At 38.6% G+C, this 24,420-nt stretch overlaps 1 protein-coding gene across 1 annotated transcript in view; it reads right to left on the reverse strand.

Annotated features, from left to right (window-relative positions):
* Positions 1-1,650: 1,650 nt before the first annotated feature.
* deptor (DEP domain containing MTOR-interacting protein) overlaps positions 1,651-24,420 on the reverse strand; it is a 34,239-nt gene continuing 11,469 nt past the window's right edge. The window contains exons 5-10 of the mRNA XM_044358205.1: positions 21,314-21,492; positions 16,895-17,077; positions 15,537-15,674; positions 12,542-12,612; positions 11,804-11,908; positions 1,651-6,403 (exon numbers count right to left, since the gene is read on the reverse strand). Of these exons, the coding sequence (XP_044214140.1) occupies positions 6,281-6,403; positions 11,804-11,908; positions 12,542-12,612; positions 15,537-15,674; positions 16,895-17,077; positions 21,314-21,492 (799 nt within the window). The 3' untranslated portion in view covers positions 1,651-6,280. The remainder of the gene's footprint in view (positions 6,404-11,803; positions 11,909-12,541; positions 12,613-15,536; positions 15,675-16,894; positions 17,078-21,313; positions 21,493-24,420) is intronic.

Consider the following 24,420-nt stretch of genomic DNA (forward strand, 5'->3'; position numbering starts at 1 on the left):
AGCAGGTCATCTTTGCTGTTAGCAACAAGCAACAAATAATGAGGGAAATAAATAATGTGACCTGACATTTACAATAATAATTGCTTGCATCCTCCTTCACTGGGACGCTGGTGTTTTCATTCGTAGATTGCATTTTTACCCAGACCTTTCACAAGACAAAGCTGGGCAAATTGGATCAAAAATGTAAAGAATCCCTACACTGAAATCCATAGAAATGTCCAAAAAAATTACACTACTCACAACATTATATACAAACTATATGTTACAGTATAACACTACTCCCTGCTGGTAGGTTTGTAGTAATACATCTGAACAAGGGGGAGAAAGAGGGTGTCACATTGTACTCTCCAGTCTGAGAGGGGAGGAGGACGAGGCAGTGTGCTCATAGGTTCAAATAAATCTTGTGAACACAGACAACTTGCAGCAGTTAGTTTGATATTTCACACATTCTCTGTCTTTTCAGATTTCCCATAAATATTTCAATCAAAATTTCTTAAGACAGAGTTTTCCAACATTTTTGACTTGGGACCCTTTAAAGGATAAGTTCACAATTTTTCAAGTCTGTCTTAAAACAATATTCAAGTGCACAAATAAACATCAACACAATCAATGAGCAAAACCTCTTTAATTGTTCATTTTGTTTTGACTGTTAAATAATTTAAATAGCCAGTGTGTAAGATTTAGTGGCATCTAACAGAGTGGACTCGACAGAAATGGAATATAATATTGATAAGTATGTTTTCATTAGTGTATAATCACCTAAAATTAAGTATTCATATTCGTATTTGTCACGGCCATGGTTCTCCTACATTCTTGGAAGGGGAGGGGAGGGGTATTCATTCAGTTGCAATCTGCAACCTCACCACTAGATGTCACTATATCCTACACACTGGTCCTTTAAGACAGACTTTGAGACAATCCTTTAAAACAAAGAAATGTCTACTTGTGACCACTCATCTGAGGTTACGGCCTTATTGTGAATATCATTTGTTAAATTTCGTTATTTTCTCCTCTCAAATTTGTCATAACTGAAGGATTTTTCATAGGCCTGAATAGGTATAAGTGTACAGTACTTCACAAGAAAAAAGCAAAAATTTGAGAAAAACAATTTTCTGATTTTTTTTCCCTCTTATCTCTTTGATCCTCAGTGCCTTAAGATATCAGATGTGTGTGAGAGAGAGAAAAACAGACATTAAAATCAGGAATGTCGAGTGGAAAGTCCAGTGGAAAGAAGGCGCACATCAAACGTTTTGGCCAATCTGAGATGGGAGGACAACCCAGGCAAAGTGTTCACAGATTAAGCTACATGTTGACCTTGTGCTGAGGGGAAAAAGTATGAGGGAGAAACTTTTATCTGTCTCTGAAGTCAAAGTTGCCCTTTGATTTGATTGTGCCAAGCAGAGAACATGAGTTCTATTTAATCAGAACATGACCTTGTTCAGTCAGGACACTGCCGCTGCACTCATTGCTGTATTTTCCATGATTGTTTCAGTTTAAATAAAACATCTACTTCTGTGTGATTTTTAGACAAGCAGTCAACAAACACATGGACTCAAGCAGGTCCAAAAGCCTGAAAAAGGATCTCTAACTCAGGTAAAAGTACAAATAAGATTAAATTCCACCAGTATTGAAGAGAAAACCACAAGAACAGAGAGGAATCAGTTTGTTTATTAAACACTTAAATCAACTTTTTTATACATTAGAACACCAGAATGAGCTTTAGCTGCTTTGTCAAAAACAGACTGTGGTACTGTGAGCTTATATTGTCTTGAAACCAACATTCAATCTCTGATATCGGAGGAAAAACAAACACACACACACGCACGCACACGCGCACGCACACACACACACACACACACGCACACACACACACACACACACACACACACACACACACACACACACAGAGCTGTACCTGCTGAATATATCTGGGGCCTTACTCCAGCCTTGTGAGGTGAAAATGAAGCAAAAGAATCCCTTTAATTAAACAAGTGAACCCATCATTAAAGATGAAGTATAAAAATGACAATGAACAGCTCAGTGTAGAAGATGTAGGTGAGATACATTCGGTCAGACCATTGTTTGTGAAACCGCTATTGTGCTATTTCAAAGGTGGTGTCAATAAAACACTGATTGTCATTTCAACTGAAGCGTGATCGCCTGATACAATGTGACTTTTAATATGCAAAGTCAGAGATGACAGAGCTGAGAGCAGAGTGAGAGATTACATGACCACAAACTGTGATTAGCAGCAAAATAACTTGTTAAGGCAAATGCTTTCTGGTTTAATAGGTGAACAGTCAGTGAACCCGTTTTCAACCACAAAATAACTTGTTCAAGAGTTTAATACATTTCTAGACGGAGTGAAGATTTTTCACTTATAAACAGCCTCGCTTCTGCATATTACTATTCCCCCAAAAATAATCACCCTTTGTCGCCTTCAGACAGTCAAGGGCGACACTTTCCGCAACCCTTTATCCAGATTATTTACCAGACACAATTAAAAAGAACAAATACTGGGTTGAAAAGCGCAGGTAGGCGAGTTGTTGATGTAAGAAAAACTGAGAAAAAAAAAGCAAACCCATGCTGCGTCCAGATATGAACTGTTATAGACTAATGACGTCTCAACTGTAGACGAATGAAAATCCTTGAAAGTAATGTTAGAATCATTTATGTCTGTGGTTTCTAAGAAGTTACTTTTCTTATGTTAACTGTAGAAATTTGCTGAATGGTTTTGTGGAAAAATTAAACTGCAAAAATCCAAAAAAAAAAAAGAAAAAAAAGTATATCAAATCTGTGCCTGGGGTCCCTTAATATATCTTCTTTACACAGCAAACCATTCAACAAAATATCGGTCAACTTAACAGGAAAAGAATTAAAAATGGTACATCGTATGGCGTTGTCCATGTCACAACGGGAACGGACAGTTGTGAGATCAGCAGCGACATCAAAAATGTTTAGCAACAAGTAAGTAAAGTAGAGAATATGACCACTGTCCGAGGAAAAGTCACAGATCACCTTGATCTAAAATATGACACATTTTATAAACTACTTATTTACGCAGTTGAGGAGGTTTTGTTCAGTTCTGTTTCTGCTGGAGGAAGCGAAGACTTTTTGAAGGCCCAAATCTACTTTAGTTGAGAAATGATTTGTCAGATAACTCAGTCTGAAGAGTCAATTGACTGAAGAAGAGCTTCGGATTGGAAACTAATGCTACATAGTGTAAGCACAAATTTATAAGAGTCATGCATTTCACTGCTTACAACATCGAAGCACATTGGCCACTACAGTAGATAACTCACTTCAGACACTTGGAGGCAGTTTACAGATTAATTCTACTGTTTGGCAAAAAAAAGAAAAGATTTCCTGAATAAATCTTCACCATGAATAGAAAATGGCAAGTTTACTGAATGCAATAAGTTTTAAATCCTGGACTAAACTAAGTATATGTCCACTGAACCAGGCAGAGACAAGCAAACAAGTGTTTACTCAGGAGTCAACCATGGATTACAGACATATATGAGCAATATGAGACATATGAGCGCTTATCTATGCTCTTTTCTTTTTTTTTAAAGTTATTATTCTATAGCTTTAAATATAATCCTTCCATGCTACTACTAAGCAGGATAACATGATGGCACAGTCTACACATGTACTGCACTGTACACTTAATTCTGGTGTTAGCTGGAAGATAATAATGTACAAATCTATTAATCTAAACGTGAAGCCTGCTTAAATCATTAAAGTTAACTTTAGGATATACTTACTGTTCCTCTAGTGGTATCTAATTACTTAGATAGATTAGATTTCATTTGCTCAGATTTTAAGTTACCCTTCTTTGAGATTTCTACTGCCACCCTAATAGAAAGGTCAATTTCATCTGTGAATATAATATTTAAATTCAACAGCAACATCAGTAATGTCCCTGTTGCTCTGAAAAATCCACAGAACACACTGTCGACATTATTTATCAGGACAGTTTCTTCAGTAGAAAGCTGTTCCAATGACAACTATTTACAGCATTTTTATCCAGATTGTGCAGAGTAACTGGGACCATTTGTTTGGAAAGATATTTAATTTTAATTTAATTCACTTCAATTGTATTAGGGGGGAGGAAGAAATCTCAAAAACTGTCTGCATGGCTGAGTTTCACAAGACGTAAGTAAGAAAATGTCTTTTCTATTTAGGTGAACTTTTACTGCTTTCACTGATCATACTGGACATGTAATTACTATACATGTGATTATTATCACACATTATATAACACAGATAATGAAGGATGTGGGGGGAAGCAGGAGGGACGTTATTCCTTCTTATTAGTTTCAAATTAGGGATTCAGATTGTATGATGGGGTCAGATTGTATATACACAAGGTATATAATGTATATGTACATATACGGTAAAAAAAAAGTCACTCCCTTGCCTCCGGCTGGTTCAGAACGCAGCAGCTCGGCTTCTTACTGGTTTTAACGGACAATATCACATCACCCCAGTCCTGGCTTCTCTCATTGGCTCCCTGTTTGATTTAGAATTGATTGTTAGATTTTACTGATCACTTTTAAAGCACATCTGGGTTTGGCCCCAAGCTACGTAACAGAAAAGTTGACACTGTATGAGCCAGTTCGCAGCCTCAGATCCTCAGGTGGGGCCCTTCTGGCTTAAAGCTTAAATCTAAAGGTGACTATGTTTTTGCCGTCAGGACCCCTCAGCTTTGGAACGACCTGCCTGAGGAGATGAGGCTCGCAGAATCACTGACTTCTTTTAAATCATTTCTTAAAACCCTTTTTATAGATGTGCTTTTATGTGACATCGCTTTTTATTGACTTTATTTTTTTTTGTATTTATTTACATTTACATTTTTAATGTTAAATGTATTGTCTTTTATTTCTTTTACCTTCTTTATCTTTTATCATCCTTCTGTCTTCTCTCTGCTGTGTTTCTGCTTCTTTTGTCTTGTTTTAACTTTATCTTAATTTTGTCTCGCTTTTGTTTGGCCTTACTGTTATATCATTTTCTGAATATCCTGCTTTTGCTTTGTCTGTCAAAGCACTTTGTAAACTCTGTTTTTAAAAAGTGCTACATAAATAAAGTTATTATTATTATGTATATAGATTCTAACTGAAAAGCTTTCATCAGTTAAGTGCTTTTATCAATTAAAACTATTGTTTAATGGTTCAAGTGCTCATATAGTCATAACATACAAGATTTACTCTTTTAAACTCTTTTGTTATCACGCTCTTTCTTTTGAAAAGAAAAAATGTAGTTATTAGAGAGTTCAAGGGTCATTTATCCTGTTTATTATCTATAAAGTCTTCAATATGATCTCAGTACTGAAGAAGTTTTAGTTTGAATAGTAGTGATGTTACAAAATAGTACAACTGCTGTACTAGTCAGGCTTCTTTCAGGCTTCTTTCAGTTTGAGTGTAATGTCTGGTAACTATGTACATTGTGCCTATTGATGTCATACAGTTTACCACTGCATTTTTATTATTTACACTTACATATTCCTACTAAATGTAAATACATCTGGGGATTAATTTACCTTTGATACTGTGGGTAACTCTTCACATGACAATGATACAAATCTTTTTTTTTCTTAGGTAGTTCCCAAGCAAGGAAAAAAAAACATCAAGAAACCTAAAACCAAAGAGTTTCATATCAAATCTGTGTCTTCCTGTTCTTGCCAGCAGAGGGCAGTGCAGGGCCATCAGGAGCTCCAGTCAAGAGTTGAGAACTAACTGGGGGAGAGGTCACTGAACGTGGCAACATGAAATATTCCTCCTCATTGTTACGGTTGCAGCTTTTTTACTTGTTCAACTCCAGATTCAAATGACAAACTGCGTCTGACATCCTTTAAACACTCTCATCTGGTTCAGCAACAGATTCATCGTACAGTTTTGGTTTGAAACTCAAACCACAGAGATATGGATTTTCCTTCCTCCACACATAAAGTCAGGAGACTGAATCTTTTTGGGTACGCTGAAGCTGTTGGATCGTGATCTGCGGGAGTAGTGGATCTTGCACGTTGCCTCCAAACACAAAGAAAAAAAAAAAGGAGAACAAACTGCGTGTTTTGTCTAAGGGTTGAATCATGTACTCGACTACCCACGTTCTTGAACACACACAGTTTCTCAGTCATCCACCTTCTCCAAACAACGTTGGAACAGAAAGAGTGCGAAGTGCTTTTCGAGTCGTCCACTTTCTCCATCTGTGCGGTTTTGAGGTCAAGCACTAAACCTTCTAGTCCTCAGGTCGTTGCTACACCTCTCTTCTATGAATATTACGCCTCCTCCATCACCTCCATGACGATTGTCCTGGGTCCAGTTAGGATCAGGTTGCTGACGGTCCGGTAGTCATGAGAGAGCACGTTGAGTCCGTTCACTGACACCACGAACTGACACACCTGCAGAGAGACGGACAGAGAGAGGAGAGACTCTTGATGCTTTGGCTGTAATGTTCTGAACTTTTATGCCAATTACGCAAGTTAAAATGGAGTCAGAGATAGGTGGGAATGGAAGTGAAGGATTGATAACAGAGAGACATCAAAGAGATAAATACAAGTCTTTAAAAGGACATTAAGGGAGTGTAAGGGATTGTTTGGAACGTAGTGAACATTTGGACCAACAGCGAGGAAGTAGATTATGTTGCAGAAGGGGTTTGGAAAGTTTATCTGGATGATTTTTTTACCATGACTCATGGCTACCACTGGAATTCTTGAAACTTCTGTAAATCTAACATGAGTACAAGTGTTATTGAATGCTGGATTACTAACCGCAGACGAAGCAGGAAACTACGCCGGGACCCCAAACTTCAGAGTCAACTGGCTTCTGCTGATTTAGTTGAAAATCATATTTAGTGCTAAATTTGTTGTTTGGACATACGTACCATGAAACACATCAACTGACATAATGAAAGCCTTAAAGGGATAGTTTGACATTTTGGGAAATATATTTATTTACGTACTTGCCGAGAGTCAGATGAGAAGCTCAATACCACCCTCATGTCTAAGAGTGGTATTGATCCTCTCATCTAACTCTCAAAAGAAAGTAAATAAGTTTCATTATTTCAGTTTTGTGCTTACATAGTCAATATTCCTAAATGTTTGTTTTTACCACGCAGCAAATTTGCCGTCGGATACTGAAGAAAAGAAAAAAAAACAGCTCATTGCACAGAGGGTTGGATGAACGAGGTGGGTTAATAGGGGCACAGAAGCTAATTTTCGCCCTGGGGCCCTCTAGCAAGTTAATCCAGCTATGCTGTTATCCTACACAGAGGAGCAAGCTTCAAACTTCTCAGAGAAAGATTGACTTTCAGTGAAGTGTTCCCCTAAGAAACATTTCACAGCTTGCAGATTAACACATTTCATCCAACAGATAAGGCTTCAGTATGCCAAGACAAGATACAACAACATACAGCTCCAACAGAAAAGAGGAACAAGTAAACACTGATAGCGCTGCTTGACATAAAATGCTAAATTACACCAGCTGCAACATGACAGCCACGCTCCAATCACTCCTCTGTCACGCCTGGACCCCTCCCTCCTTATCGTTATTTAACCCCTGCTCCAATTCGGCAGCTCTGATAAAAAATAAGACTCGTTGTCAGAGCCGTCTTCTGGCTGCTGCTCCTGCAACACGATGCTGCTGTTGCGGTTTGTTTTTTTTTTCAAGCTATTACAGGCGTGCATGCAAGCACACTCACAGAACGCTTGTTCCTTTAAGTTTTCCAGAAGCTCCCAAAGAGGCAAAAAAAAAAAGCATGATGCATGTCATACAGAACAAAGCAGCAGCTTCTCATGTAATTATTTGGATGCTTATATAGCCTATAAATCAACAGTGTGAGAGTAAACTGCTGATGGACGTTTTACAGATGTGTTTCGTGAACTCAGGAAACATCACATAGTATCATTTTTAAGGGTGCAACTACTCTAACCTATAAAATGGAGAATAGTGAGTAGCATACATGCAGCTAGAGGTTACTATTTTTACGTATTTTCACCGCTATTGCTCTTAAACGTTTTTTCTGGCACTCCTAAACATTTCAGGAAAGCAGAGATCAGAATAATCAGAAGAGGGTGAGGGGAAAAAAAAGAGATTAAGAGGAGGATATAGGGAAGGAAAAAAAGCCCAGACTGTTAATCCTGTGTTACAGAGGAATGCTGGACTCTCACTGTAATCACATCTAAACCTCTTCAACCCATATCGCACTACTTGCAAAGTCACAGTACTGTCCTTCACACACACCTGGACAGACTCTCTACTTTCATTCACTTCCACTCTCTCATCGTTCCACCTTTCCTTTCAGCCTTTTAACTCTCTCTGAACAACACCTCCCCCCCTCTTTCTCTCTTCCCCACTGATGCTTCTCTCCTTTCAGGCTGTGGGGTTGTTAGTCTTGGCTGAGGCCCAGCTGGACTGAATGGCTCCTTGCAATGAGAGGGTTAAAAATCAGTCTCGCACAGAGAAAAGAGAAAGAAAGACAAAAACAGACACAGAGAAGATGTAAGGAGAGAGAATAAACACATGTTAAAACGGTCGTGCTGAGATATTCAACTAGGCATGCAGCGATAACAGCTGTATGCCATGTAGAGGTTACTCTTTGTTTGCAAAAATACTCTGAGGCCATGTTTGAATGAATGTCCCTAGAGGAATCAGAAAGCCAGAGAAACAATAACTGAACTGAACTGAAAACACACATTGTAAAGTCACTGTGGTTGGTTTAAACCTTTTTTACATGTTTATGAGTGAATTTTTTGTGTTCATCCGTTCCAATCTTTAACATTTGGAATCACCAAACATTGGTATTGATCTGAACTAAATGTTTTGTATCTAAAATTTTCGTTTTTAAAAGTTCAAATGCTTTTAAATGAGGTTGAGAGAGTCTGAGCTACACATACTGTAAGAGCACAAACACACTAATGGTGTGCAAACACGCGGTAAGGCACCGGATGCACAAATGGACACAAAGTGAGACAAACACACACTCTGCTCTACCTGCTGTCTTATAAAAGTGCATTAGAAGTGGCTCAAAGAGTGATGTGTCGGGCAGTTATATAAGCGTTGGGATCCATTATGGTCAGGACTGTACTTATGTGTGTATCTACGTGCGGTGGAGACAGACAGAGACGCAGTGTTTGAACGTGTATATGATGAGAAATGCTGAAAAGCCTTGTAATGTTTCTCTGACAGGTTTCTCCTTTCACCTTTTGCGTGGATCGCAGTGCCAACACCTTACAGCACGTCATTCCTTCCCTAGATTATGTTATTGCTTGATTACCCATCAATAAAACTACTCAGGTGAGGTGGAAAAAGATAAACAATCTAGGAACTGCAGGGAGAGCAACAAACTCCCCGTAAATAAAATGTTTCACGCAGCGCTACGTAACAGGAATTATTATAGAAGCTCTGATAATGATGCTGTGTGATCATCTTATATCCAGAACATTCTGCTTTCAATTTGGATTTTATAAAACTAATAAAACAATCAATCAATAAAATTTAAAAAAGCAAATCATACTTTAGTTGAAATTATAATATTTGGAGTAAAATGTTTACATGATGTAATAACAGTACAAACATAAACCAGACAATCAGCTGCTTTTAACACAGCTAATCACAAACACAGCGACATAAACACACTTTATGAGTGTCAACAATTTTTATGACCGACTGTGAACCATTGTACCTGTTTCCATGGTGATAAAATATGACGGCTTACAGTAACCAAAGCAGAAGTGATAATATTTCCACTGACCATTTCCTCTTTCAGTGCTAATAGTTAAGTTGTTCTGCCTCCTTCCTCATCCTCTACACTCTTCACTCATCAGCCCCATGCATCTTCTTTCTGACCCCACTCTGTTAACATCCCCCGCTTTCCTTTTATAAGTTTCATTTTGCGGCCATCACGAGAAAAGCAGTAGTAGTTGTGTTAAGAAAAACCCTGCAGAACCAGAGTTCATGTTTTTTTTCCCCTCAACTTTTGCTTTCTTTAAAAAAATGAAACACATAATTTCAGGCAGTTGACAAATGATATGAAAGCTAGTTTTCTTAGTGCCTAAGGAAACATTTTAATGTTCACTGTATAATTTTAAGTAATTACTCAAAAGCTGACTTTTTAAAAAAACACAAGATTTTCAACCGATTTTGAAGTTTATTACAGGCTTAATAGCTTTATGTGTCTTCTTCCAGTTTTCTCCCCCAAGTCATATGTTTCTCTGCTCCTCCGGCTCATGCCACTTGTTTCATTCAGTCCTTGTTCTCTCCGTGTTGTGGCTAAAACCGCTACGCTCTGCATTCCCAGGATTCCTTGCTGCCACTCTGCTTACATACCTTCATGCCAGCTGTGGCAGCGCAGCCACCATTACCCTGCTTTCCTCCCACAACACTTCTGCTCCTGTCTCGACCCTTTTCCTCATGCAGACCGGAGCTGCAGGAGGCCTCCACACGCTGTCGCTTTTCCTCTTTATCGGTCTTTGTTCATCACTTCTTACAGATATATTATCTAGTTAATGAAAAAAAATCCACTCCACTCTCAACAACTTAACACAGCTACTGGCTATCACTTTGCATTTCAGGAAGTATTTGATTTTGTGGCGTACATTCTTATTTCTGCAAATAATTGAACTGATATACAAGAAGCTAACAGAAGCATCAATATTAAACATCAGGTTTTGGCTTCTTTCTCCACTCATCATACTGCATTACAGGTACAATGGGCCTCACGCAAGAGGACAGATTTGTGCTTAAAATGCATACGAGTGATTTAAGAGCGTTTTTTCCTCTTAGGTATGAACATAAGTTATGCGTGGTCCAGACCTGTCGTATGTGTCATGAACACACATGAAACACTTGTTTGACTTACAGTTATAACGTCTTAATCTGAATTAATTTTGAGTTTAAATGTGATACTGAAATTAACAAAAAAATTTAAGCAAAACAAACTTAATGCAAAATTTATATTCTGTTTACCATATTTTCATCATGGCTGCCAGTTTACGGAAAGGTTTTTTTAGATTGTATGATTATTATGGCCATATTTTGGCGCAGCAACGTCTAAATTTCAGTAATTGACAGCTGTCTCTGAATCTCTCTGAAGGTCAGCTTGTGTTGCAGCTGACAGTGTAACATCACCTGCAGACTATAATATTCTCTCATCTAATATCTCTGTGATTGTCAAATCCCTTGAATGCCTCCAATTACAGAGCGCTTCGCTTTAGAAAGATGTTAGCATCTAACTTCACATCAAAGCATTCCCTCTTTATTTCTGTCACAGTGCAGAGCTGCTTTGATGACACGTTAGCTGGATTCATATTTTCTAATTGTTTCAGGTCTTCTGTTGTCACTCCTAAATTTGTTATGCGTTTGTCTTCTGATTTCTGAAAGCGGGACTTTGCAAGTTGCAAAGTGTTTCTACTCTTTGGGAACTTTTTTGTGAATGAAACTCGCCCACAAACGGAGCGGAACATGGAGCCTTATAGGCAATTTTAAGAGTGTGGATTATGCTAATGATCACATCTCACAAACATGCACCTCTTCATGAAGAGGTGACATTCATCAGGCTGAAACAAGCGATTTATGACAAGTTCAGGCATCATCCAGTTAGCAACTGAAAGCCCATGTAGTCACCAAGCTTCCAACACCACATATTTTGCAAGGAAGTGTGAATTTATTTCACTGTGCAACATTTTGATGTAAGCAGGCATCAGAAACTCTAACCACTGTCTCAGCTAAGCTCTTCCTCTATATTTAATTCGACCCGTGCAACTTTTCTCCTCCATCCAAACTGCCAACATAAAACATCTCACCTTCATGCCAGCAGCAGCTGCAGGTCCACCGGGGTCAACGGCCTGGATGTGACAGGGTTTGCTGCCTCGCACCACAAAGCCCCAGCCCACAGCATCACCTACAATCTGAAGAACAACATGAAACATTGATATGGAACAACAGCTCTCTGTTTTAATACATGACTAATCAAAAATTATGGCATTTGTTATAGATTTGTGGCTGTAAGACTCTGCAAGATTGATACACATTTGGTACTTTGTGGCAATTATCTGTGACAATGTCCAGAAAATGAACGAGCATGTGTGTGAATATGTGTGTTTGTGTGTGTGCCTAAGCTGCCTGCATTTGCACATGACTTGAGTGGGCAGCTTTTCAAGTGTGTGTGTGTGTGTGTGTGTGCATGCATGAGGGTATGTGCGACTGCCAGTATGTGGGAAGTAGGTAGGCTGAAGTAGTGTTTCTTAGAACTCAGTCAAGGTAAAGTGTGAAAGTGTGTGTGTGTGTGGATGTGTCTTAAGTCACTTTCAGGGACACAAACCAGACTTGAGACCAGTTGATCGGGGACTGGATGTGCAACTGGGGACAAACGTCGTGTCCCCAGTTGGTAAAATGCTGATTTTTGAGTCAGTGGTTAAAGTTAGGGTTAGGTTAAGTCTCCAGGAAATTAATGCAAGTCTATGTAAATACCCCAAAAGTGACTTAGATAAACCTGTGTGTGTGTGTGTGTGTGTGTGTGTGTGTATGTGTGTGTGCCCTACAGTGAATGTCTTCTTTATAAAAGGTCCTCCTGGTGTCTGGAGCTCCTCTGGACTCACTTGTCTCTTCAGAACTGTTGAGACAGGAAATGCTACTCGTTACCATGACGATCAAACATATACATCTGCACACACACGAACACATATAACGCGGTTACCACACATATACATCCGCAAACGGGCACAAACATGCATAAACACACACAAACACATAAACATAACATTGTTGGTTAAAAAGCGTGTGTGTGTGTGTAAAATGTGCTAATAGCGGTCACATGCTAACAGGGCCTGGAGGCTCCCTGCTTCCTGAAACAGTATAGCTCCCCTTCCCCTCCTCCAACTTCCCCTCACCATTACTCACTTCAACATGACTCTGAACAGCCTTTAACTTGGCTCGTGTGTGTCAAACATGATTTTGATTTTACGTTTGAATTCAGTCCGTTAATACAAGTAATAAAAATGGAATAACTAGAGAGCTGAGAGGATACATACACGCTGTTTTCTTTAATAATTGAACCTGTGCCAAGAATGTGTACAACTCTCAAGCTTACTGCGGACTAGGTGTAGACAGTTTTCAGAATGAGTGTAATCATATGGTGAGACTTGAGTCCACTCACCTATCTATAATATGCCAATCAACAGCACATTGATAAACTTTACTTCGATAAACTGCTCAATTTTTAAATTACTTTATTCAGCCTTTTTTTCTTACTTTGTTTTTCTTCTGCTCATTTTTTTCTTTAAAAATGAGGAACTTTGGAAACTAAATCATTACTGATTACCTCTCTGAAGTTTAAAGATTGAGCGATGATGGTTTACAGGCACATGTGTGATGAATTAACGAATGACGCTATACTGTAGCTTCTATTAAAAAAAAAAAAGCCTGGTGGTGTGTATGAATTCTTCTTTACGGTGACTAAGGGCATGTCTGACTATATATGGATAAATGTGGGCAAAGAAAACAGACTTGTGTGCTGCAGTTTCACAATGATTGAGATTTATAAACCAGATCCAAGAGCTTGCACTGCTTTATAAATCTGAAACCAAAATTGACTATATGTGCAGGATTTCTGCATCTGCGTGAACACAGTTTACATTTCAACTACTGTTCAATCAGTTTTCCTTTATGTTGGATAAATGCTTAAATAACTTTGAATGCAAACTTGAGCACAGATCACCTACGAGAAGCCTGTGTGTGTGCTTTTAATTTAAATATCAATGTGTGTATTACAGCCATATTGAACCACTTGTAGCACTTCTTTCTAATCTGATGAGAAAGGGGAAGTCAAGTGAGAAAGAGCGCTTATCCTCTTGATCTATACATTTTCCTCTCTGTGGAAACCCTAATCTGATCAGATACTTATTTTTAGTATCATGTCATCTTTCATTTCTCCTTCCTCTACATCTTTTTTATCTGTTTGGTTTAAAAAAAAGCAAACTTGAAATAACGTGAACCACAAACCTCTTCATTGGAAAACTTTTGAACCAACTACTGTGAATTTTGAAGAAAAAAAAAGTGACTCCATTTCTTCTTCTAGCATGTAATATTTATAATAACTATGCTTAATGTGAAGCACAGTGGAAATACCCCTGAGTGTGTGTGTGTGTGTGTCTGTGTGTGAATGTGTGTGTGTGTGTGTGTGTGTCTGTGTGTGTGTGCCCCTTCCTTTTCCTGTTCATTGTGTATCGTGTGTGAGTGCTTATGTTGAGGGGCTCCGCTGCTACAAAGAGACTTCTGTCAAGGACTCTGCTTGGATTAGACACATCAAAGTAGTAAAGACACACAAAACAGAAAATACACACACACACAAATACACACAGCTCAAGGGCGTCACAGCTCCGTTCACAAATTTGCACACATTTTACAGCAGTCCATCTCTAAATGAGGATTTTTTTTTTTTGAGATGGATTCATTTTTTAACAACTACACTGAATTAAAAGTTAAGACAATTTACGGTTTGTGATGAAATAAATCGAAGTGGTTGCTTTTAATGTTAGGTAAGCGTTGAGTGAATGTTCTCACAAGAAATCATACAGTTATACAAAAACATACAGTTGTAAGTCAAATGAGATTGTGAAACACGCACTGCTGGAAGTGGAACAAGCTATACACCAACATCTATTAGGCTTCACTGAGGAGCCAATAATCTGTCAGTTAGAGCACAAAATGTCCACATTTGTCCACCATAAAAAAATTCCCTGATGAAGGCCCTCTGCCAAAACTCATTGAAATAAAGAACATTCTTCCAGTAAGTCAACTTAGTGTCACCGAGTTGTTTTTTCACATTTGTCTCTTTTTTTTACTCAAGCACCTAGTTGGCTGTTAAAGTAGCAACAGCTCACTCCAACAAGATGTCTAAAACCAGCTAGAGCTACAACACTTATTTTCTTTAAAGATTAATCTGCAGATTATTTTCTTGATTCATCGATTAATTGTTTTGTCTATAAAATGTCCGAAAATAATGAAAAGTGCCCGTTCTAATTTCATAGGGCCCAAAGTGATGTCTTCAAATGTCTTGTTTTGTCTGATCAACAGTCCAAAAACCCAACGACATTCAGTTCACTATCATGTTTGACATATAAGAGCTTAAAATCCTCACATTTGAGAAGCTGGTACCGGCAAATGTTTGGCATTTTTGCGTTAAAAAATGACTAAAATCATTATTCGATTATCAAAATAGTTTCTGATTTATTTTCTGTCAATCGATTAATCATTGCAGCTCTACAACCAGCAACATTTCATACAACATTCAGTTTTCTATAATCAGAATTAATTTCCATTCAGACTGACAAGGTGGAGATGATCTTCACTAACAATCACAGACTCTGTACAACATAAATTAATAAGGAGCTAAAATAAAACTATTATTATTATTATTATCATCATTATTATAGAAGGTGACACCTAGACTAAAATAAAAAAAAACCTGAAAGGTGAAATAACTTTTTGCACTTTGCTAAGAGCTTAATATAGAAGTCTGTGTGTGTGTTTTCTGACCAGACTTGGGGTTGCAGAGGACCGGTGGGCTGCTGCTGAGTGTAGGACTGCTGCTGTAATAACCGCTGCTGCCACAGCTGCTGCTCATGCTGCTCCGACGAACTCCAACCACCACCTTTATCTCTTTAGTGGGACTCACTGAGAAACACAGAGACCAACAGAGATGTTAGACTAGGAGACAAACAGCAGAAAACACCACAACACAGAGAGGATAAAGCAATGAAGAAGAATCAAGACTAGAACTAATACGACAGTTTATTATCTTTTCTACGTGCAGTTTGATGAACTGATGAGCATAAAAAGTACTCTAGCAACCTCAGCTGTGCCTTTTAGTCCACTAATATTCAATATAAGAGCTCATTCTCATAAAAAAGTCTACATTTATGTCTCAGGTAGTCAAGTCACTTAGAATAAACTTTTTTTTGAAAGGGCTGCTCCTTTAACTTTTCATCCCATTTCAGCTCAGTTGAAGATGTTCCCCTGGTGCCTCTTTTTCGCTCCGATAGTTTTCAGATCATAAGTACTGTGATCTAATGTGTCTACTAATGTTTCCCAGAGGAGTGTCTTTAAACAAGTTGTTCTTAAATTTTGGAGAGAAAAAAAAAAAATCAATGTCTCCAGTTGCAGTATATTCAGATACTTCAGTACGAAGCTCTAAACCAGGTCTTCCTGTTCCCCCGTGGTGGAGATCTGGATTATGCATTCTGCATTTTAGAGCCGTTCTTTCCATTCACAAATACCTTTAAGGACATTGTGAGTGGATTTTATTACACTTGGAAGAAAAAACCTTGGAAACATCCACTGTGGCAGAGTTCCCAAGACAGACATTTCTACAACAAGTATGATCTGACGTGAAGTTGCAAATCTTTACGACTCTTTTTTTTTTTTTTTTAAATGATCGGGACGATGTAGTTAAAGAACAGAACTCAGCACTTTTTGCCCTGTTCTTCTGCTTGGCAACTCAAATACTGCCTTACTCAATTATCTTTGTATGTAAGATACCACCAAGGACATCAGTTATCGTCTGTGTGTGCACGTGTGTGTGGGTATGTGTGTCAACAGAAGATAAGGCAAAAAGGGGTAAATATGTAAATACTGTGGGTTTTGCCCAGAAGACAGAATCCATTGACCAAGGGAAACACTGTAATTATATAATAACTAAGAAAAATCAGTTTCACTCACAAGTTCATAGAGTACATGAACATTTAAAACACACACAAAGTTTTCTACCCTATCAGCCTCAGCGTCTCCCGGACCAGAAACCAAACTATGATGATTTAGTAAAACACAGTGCAATTTCATAATGTTGTATAAAACTGGACATGATCCCTCCGCAGACAGGCACTTGTGTCGTCTACCTGAGAGGAAGCTGGTGTTGCCTCCGTCAGAGTTCTGTTTGCGGAGACAGAAGGGGCTGTCATGGCTCTCGGGGATGCTGCGGCCGCGCTCCTGAAGGAGCTCGAGCAGTCGCCGCCGTCTTCTAAAGTTCATCCTGAACTGGTAGAGGAGGGGCCCGTCCACAAAGTGATGCTTGTTGGTGACTGGTGACAGAGAGTTAGGAGATGGAGAGAATTAATTAACTGTATTAAGAGAGGGAGAGAGAGATGCAGGAAGCATGAAAGGATTTCATATTTCACGATGTGCCATGATGAATATTCACTGGTGTCAGATCTAAAGAAATAAAGAAATAAAATCCTGGCGTTAGTGCCAAATACCCTCACGACTAAAAGAACACCCACTGTTTGTTATGACATCTCTGTTTTAGCATAAAATATGCAGGAGTCACACAGATGTGAAGTATGAGGAGATGGATTCATTTCCATCATTAAAACATTAACCGGGAATAAGAGACCGATCTTTTGTCATTGTAAATTCATTTTTACTCCGGCTGTGAGTCAGCATCTCACATCTATATTTAATTATTTTAACAACTACTGTATGAACATATGGAATCATTTTTCCCGAGGCCAGCTCAGCTAAAAACCTCAGTGACTGATGTCACCCAACTGAACTGTGTTCAGCCACCCCCGAAACACACTAAACAAACTGTCCACCGAGCTGAGATCACCTGTTCCAAACAAACATGACCTGATCTCAAAGAGCATCGACCTCAACTCAGCTGATAAAACCAGCTGACCTGAACAGCTGCCAGTTTGATTTCATTTAATTTAATAAGCTTGTCAAAATGAAATGATGTTTCATTCTACTCTGAGCCCTGCTTGTGTTTTAGTGACGGTTTTTCAAGAATTTAAAAGTATTTCCTGATATCCTCGTATTCAGAATTATGAAACGACAGTCAAGACAGAATTTTGGAAAACTTGGAGATAAAATGTGTTATGAGATATACGGTTAGCATCTTTCAAACTATTTCTTAAAAACAACTTTTTATAGGCTTGTTTGTATCCATTGCCCCTTTTTAGTTGCCGTTAACTTCACTTTTTTATGGTTCTTGCAGTTTCAAGCCTGTTATTTTCCCATTTTTATCTACCTTGTTGATTTATAACTTTGTTTATTCATTTCTTTCAGTCAGTAACCTACTTAGAAACTTAAACCCAACTCTGTGTGTCTGGTTATGCAAGTTTAATAAGTAAGGCCGCATTCCCCCTAAGCTGTCTTCAACACAATATTATAATTTGTATTATGTGTAGTTTAAACTGACTCGGGGAGATCTTGTGGTAGGAACAATGTCAGTGTAGGATTTATAAAGCCTTACTCAGCATGATTACAGCCTGCCGTTGGCCCGGCGCCTTTGGCACAGTGATACAGCAACTCTTACCACTTATGTGATTTTTATTCTTAATTTGCTAATGCACATCACCTGCAACTCTGTTTTTATTTACACTGCCTGTAACTTTTAGGTCTGTTTTAAAGCTGCCTGCCCTAATCTCTGCAGGTCAGATGCACAGCGTGGAAAAACAACCGTCCAACAGTTTGTTGACCAAACACAATGTGGATCTAACCAGACTTGCCTTCTATACATTATATGTATGAATGTGTGAGGTTGACCTCAGAGCAGAGAGGAGGAATGCAGGCTAACTGGTTATCTCGTGCTCTGCTCTCTTTATAATGTTTTTTTATGGGACCTGAGGGCCTGTAAATACATTATCTATAAACTGAATCATTTAATATCTTCATTAAATTACTGTCCTACTATAACAGAAAGGTGTGCAACAATATGCACGATACAAAGTCCACATAAAAAATCAATATAGTGGAGCTGGTGCAGCGATATGTACAGAGAGGATGACACTATGAAGTCTCTGTGAGGCCAGCAGGAAGCAGATTAGGCTCTGTATTACATTAACTGAGTGAAGTGACAACACACACACACACACACACAGTGCTGCAGTGTGTGTGTGTGTGTGTGTGTGTGTGCTGAAAGCGCAGCACATTCCTAGCCCCTGGAGATGCTCAGCTCTATTACAGCTCTTGAGAGATGGGAGAGAGGAAGTGAGCGAGCAGATGGGCCGACTGTGTGAGGAGGAGCGATCAGGCAGAAGAAGAGAAGCAAGAGGAAAAACGGGAGAGAGAGAGAGAGCAGAAATAACTTTCACTCTTCATCGCATGACGAACCATCTCTTCGCCAATTCTCAGTCGTATGTGGGGAATCATTTCCTCTCTTTTTAAAACACTCTAGATAAAAAAAAATACTGTGAATAATAATGTCCAGCAGTAGTATTTTTATGCTGCGTTGTTCCTTATGGCTACATACAGTCTCACAGTAGCTCCACATATCACCCACCAGCTGTGTTGAAGCTCATATTGTATATATTCAACTTGACATTATTTATTCAATCTGGAGCTGCAACAATTAGTCGATTAGTTGACAACAGAAAATTAATCAGAAACTATTTGAACTATTTTAAAATGCTGAAATTCTCTGGTTCCAAGAAATTTTAGGTTGCATCTTAATCTTTGTGAAACAGTGATTGACATTTTTCACCAGTTTCTGGTATTTTTAGACCAAACTACCGATCGATTAATCGAAAAAATAATCGACAGAGTAATCGATAATGAAAATAATTGTAAGTTGCAGCCCTAATTCCATTGTACATGTATAAAAATACAGCGAGGTGACATGTGTGTCATGAGGTAGAATTAAGAGTGAGCACGTGTGATCATGTGCAGCGAGAAAACTATATAAATATTTGTTCATGAAAAGAAGAAACAAAACCTCCAGCTATGAGGACATGTGACTTCTCTGCAGCGATAAACAGTCTAATTCAATCAGACACGGGTGTGAACCACAGACATCAGCTTCAAATCAAATTTCATGTCATGCGGTGACCGAACAGAAACTCATTCATGATTCCAGATCCATTGTTAAACCAAATGACAAACGTGAACAGTTGTAGACTCACTGTACAGGGGAGAATACACACAAATCATAACAAACTAACTGGTATTCAAATCATTCAAAGCATTGACCTTGAAAAAGCTTTCACTCCCTGCACTGGTATTTCCACTGTTTTTAGTTAGAAATATTCTTAAAATACCTTTGAAGCCTCTTCAGCCAGAAGAGATCAACAACTTTAGTGATAATCAAACAGCTGGTGCTAATTATGCCTTTAATTGGTTCAATTTAACAAACACAAATTCACACCTGAGAGCGACATGTTTGATTACTTTGCACACAAAGGAGAAGCAAGAATGCTGCTCTCAAACAAATGAGTTTTCAGTTCCTCTCAGAGGAAGATTTATGTAATAATGCAGAAAAAGAAAAACAGGATATCTGCCTCAGTTTTATAAAAGCTTCTAGTTTAAACTGAACAGCTTTGCTAATACATTTATTTTTTAAGTTGAGAAACCTTTCAGAATTAACTTTATGAAAAGTTTACGAGTCATTAATAAACAGAAATTTCTTGTAACCTCTGATCAAACTGCTTTTCTAAAGCTTTTTCCCACACTGGAACTCAGACTAGAAGCTGAACATATCACATAAATGAAGTGTGCATGTATCACACATGCTGACAACACGATAGCCCTGCATGGTTCCCTATAGCCAGTTGAACTGGACGACCTCCTGATGCCTGTGACATTCAGGTCACGTTCTCCACAGGTTTATTACTCAGTAACATTCTGTAACTCTACTCACTCTTGAACGTAGCCCCGAGCCAGGTCAGGTCAGACGTAGGAGACGCTGAGAATCCAGACTTGAAATACAATCTCAACCGATGCGAGAGATACAATGTGGGTCAGTTCAGAAGCCCAAAATGAGCTGTGATGAGTTTTAGGAGGGGACGAGAATGGGTGCCGAACTTAAAGAGTTTCCAGTTTGCCATTTGGGACTATGTTAACCTATTTTTTTGTTTTGAGTGACAACTAGAAGTTTTTTTAAAAAGATTTTTATAGAAAGGTGTGTTTGAGTGTTCAGAGAGGGCTGCAAACATACTGTAAATCTACAAGAGTTATCAGATTGCAAGACCCAAAAGAGCAAAGCAAAGAAACATGTGACACAGTGCTATAAATGGCAAGGTCTCCAAGTTAAGGAGGAGCCGTGAAAGAGTGCGGGAATAACTCAACATCAGAGGTAAGATAGCGAAATCAGTCACCATGATGTACCGGCAGAGCTCTTTGACAAGATCATGTAGGGGCCTGAAGCAGACACAGCAAAAAGAAATAACATCGTGAAATACTTGAGATTGTGTGAAAACATTAAATGACCAAAGTTTTGGTCGTGATTTTGACTTGAAACTTGCAGGTGTTGACTGATGCTGTTTTTAGCGCATAAAAGAAACATTTCAGTGGGGGAGGTTTAAAACAGCGCCCTTCCTCACCGTGCTGGATGATGCCGTGTTCAAGAAGTCGTCGTCCCAGCTGCTCCGTCTCCTCCCTGGTCGCCATCTCGCCCTCCTGCAGCAGCCAATCGATGAACTCGGAAGCCACCAACGTCCGCTCAAACGTTCCACCCTCCTCCTCCCTGGTCTGCAATAGGTTGCTCTCTATGTTCATCAACCTATGGAGAGAAAAGAACATGAATAAATCTCAGTTATTATGACTGGTTAGGGAGTCAAAAAAAAAATAGTGTACCTAACAACTTTATAAGACACTATAAACAAAGGGTGTCTAATGGTGAGGCGAGACTGAACTATTTGGAGACTATGATAAAAATGTAGCTGAATCAATTTGGTTTTGGATCAATTTAGCCTCTTAAGAGCAGTATTTAGTTCAATAAAGCAATGTGAAAATGCTACAACATTGAATATGCAGCTCTGGATAATGTGTCCATAGTAACAGATGGTTCCTGTTGGTAGTGTTATACAGTTATATACAGTAACTGCTGGAAAACAGTGAGTTCTCAGAGATGTTGCAACATTTATAACCGATGGCTATGACATAACACCTATAGTACTGTTAAATTATCCAAGAGATCTGTCCCTTGTTCAGTAAAAATTAGCTTTTTATGAACAGTAAACTTCCTTGAGCGAGAATTTCTGACAGGGAAAATCTTCCAAACCAGTAGCTCTGCTCATTTTTTCCACTCTTTAATCTGCATAGTCAAAATGCATAAATACTGTACTGTGTATTAGTGCTTTAGCCACATAAGTGGAGGCGTTGAGAATGCATCTGAAAACTAAATTCACATTATTACAAGAACCTCATACATCTTTACATTTGTTGGTGATTAGAAACAGCCTTTGCCCCACACTACAGATCAGATTAGCAAGAAAAACCTTCTAGACCTGCTCCACTGACAATAAATGGAGGTTCGACTTTGTGGACTCAACTCAGTTGGGTGAAAAAGTGTTTTTTTTTTTTTTTTACACAAGTGGAGAAGATTCCTCACAGTTTTTAGTTACGATAAAATACAGTATATCACAAACGAACTTATGTTTTACTGTTTAATTTACCTCTGAATAGTCCATAACAAAGGATCATATGCAATAGGTGGTGTGATCCCTTCTGGATGGCACCAGATCACACACACACTCAAACAAACAGACGAGTACACACATGCAAAGAACAGAATTGCTGACTCTTTCCCTGCGCTGCACTCTTAAAAAACACATTCACACCCATCACTCACACAGTCACACTCAAACAACACAAAATGTGCTCATAAGGCAGAAGAAGCTTTATGTAGTACAACTGTACATGTCAAAACATGTAACTGAACTGTACCATTAAAGAGAGACGGAGAGACAGTTAACTTTCCTTTGTTTGGCTGAGTTTCACTGGCACAAACTATATTCCCACATTCTGGTTTAATGGCCATCAATCATTCACTAAAACTGTCAACGCTACGCAGCTCACAGTGTAATGCAGACACACGGATATCACTTATGGGCATAATAGTGGCTCTGCTCTGAGATTTGTGGGAATGCTTAGAACATTTAATAAACTGAAATTATGGAAAATTTGCCATTATTATTAGATAAAGACACTGAATATTCGCACCACCTGACACATCCTGCAGCTGGATTTAGTCTTCAGGTTTTAGGACAATCACCAAACCTTTAACAATCACCAAGCAGCCTAAATGACGTTGGTTCAGACAGGATAGAAGAACAAATACCCAACAGATTAGTCAGTCAGTCTACAGATTAAATATGACTCTACAGTTAAAAAGGTTGATGGATGACGGTTTGAAGGATAGGTTCTCAATTTTTCATATCTGTCTTAAAACAACAGTCAGGTTCCCAAATCGACACTGAAAGAAGTTTTGCTTGCTGTAATAATTCCTCTTGTTCATTCTGACTATTTAAAAGGTGTCTTCCTAATTCACTTCAATGTAAGTGATGCAGGACAAAATCCACAATCCTTGTTTTGTGTAAAACTGTATTCAAAGGTTTATCTGCACCTAATATGAAGCTTCAGCTGTCTGAGTTAGTCCAATCAAATGGATATCTTTCACCGTTGTGCCTTTTTAGTACAAAATTCCTTCTTTTTTTCCTTGGTTTCCATGTTGAGCTACAGTGGAGGGACAGGAACAAAAAGAGGGACTTAGGCACTAAAAAGATTGTAACGCTCAAAGATATCTACTTGTTTTGACTAATTGAGACTGCTGAAACCTCATATTAGCTTCAAATAAACTTTGTAAACAACGAAGGCTGTAGATTTTCTCCCCCATCACCTAAATTGAAAGGACACTTGACGCAAAACCTCCACAGCCCAGGAAAAACAGCTTCTACTTTAATTAAGCTAAATGGGTATCCTAATAAATGAAATCAAACTAAATGAAACAGGTGCAGCATGTAAAAAGCCTCCTCTTTGCAGAGAGCGTACTTAGACAGAGTACTTTCTGCCTGTACCTTCCTCTCATATGGTTCATTAACCTATGACTGATGATCCGGAGAGGCCTGCAGACCCACATGTCAAAGGAAGAATTATACTGTCATTAAACTTGGTCTCAGGGTGACGCTGTATTCCTCAAATTCAACCTTGGGTTGAGTAAAAAATAGAGCCGCAGATTAAATGTATTTAATAAAGTGGCCTGAGGTGCACGCCCAAGTCCTTCAGTCATGTAAAGTCAACACACTACAGAACACATGAGGTTCAGATGTCAAATTTTGATGCATTAAGACCTTCAGTAGAGCAACATAATACAAATGTTGAAAGAACTGGACGTAATGTTCCATGAGACCTGGCTGTGTACACAATAATCCATTTAAACATGCTAAGTCAACAGCTCATGTGAATGTTAGCTCAAAGGGATTGACTCAGAAGTAAAGCACAGTGCCTTGAATAATAGCATCCAAGTATTATGTGACGTTAGACTGTATATACTGTATGTAAATAGATCATGACATCTTTAAGTGGGACAAGGGAAGATGCTGTGACCTGGATATGCACTCAGCGTAGTTGTTCAGTCAGCGTACCTAACTCAACCTGAGTAGTGTCCATTGAGACATGGCTGTAGGATAACCAGCGTTTTCACTGCCAG

The sequence above is a fragment of the Thunnus albacares genome, chromosome 8, assembly GCF_914725855.1.
Source record: "Thunnus albacares chromosome 8, fThuAlb1.1, whole genome shotgun sequence".
Classification (NCBI taxonomy): Eukaryota; Metazoa; Chordata; class Actinopteri; order Scombriformes; family Scombridae; genus Thunnus; species Thunnus albacares.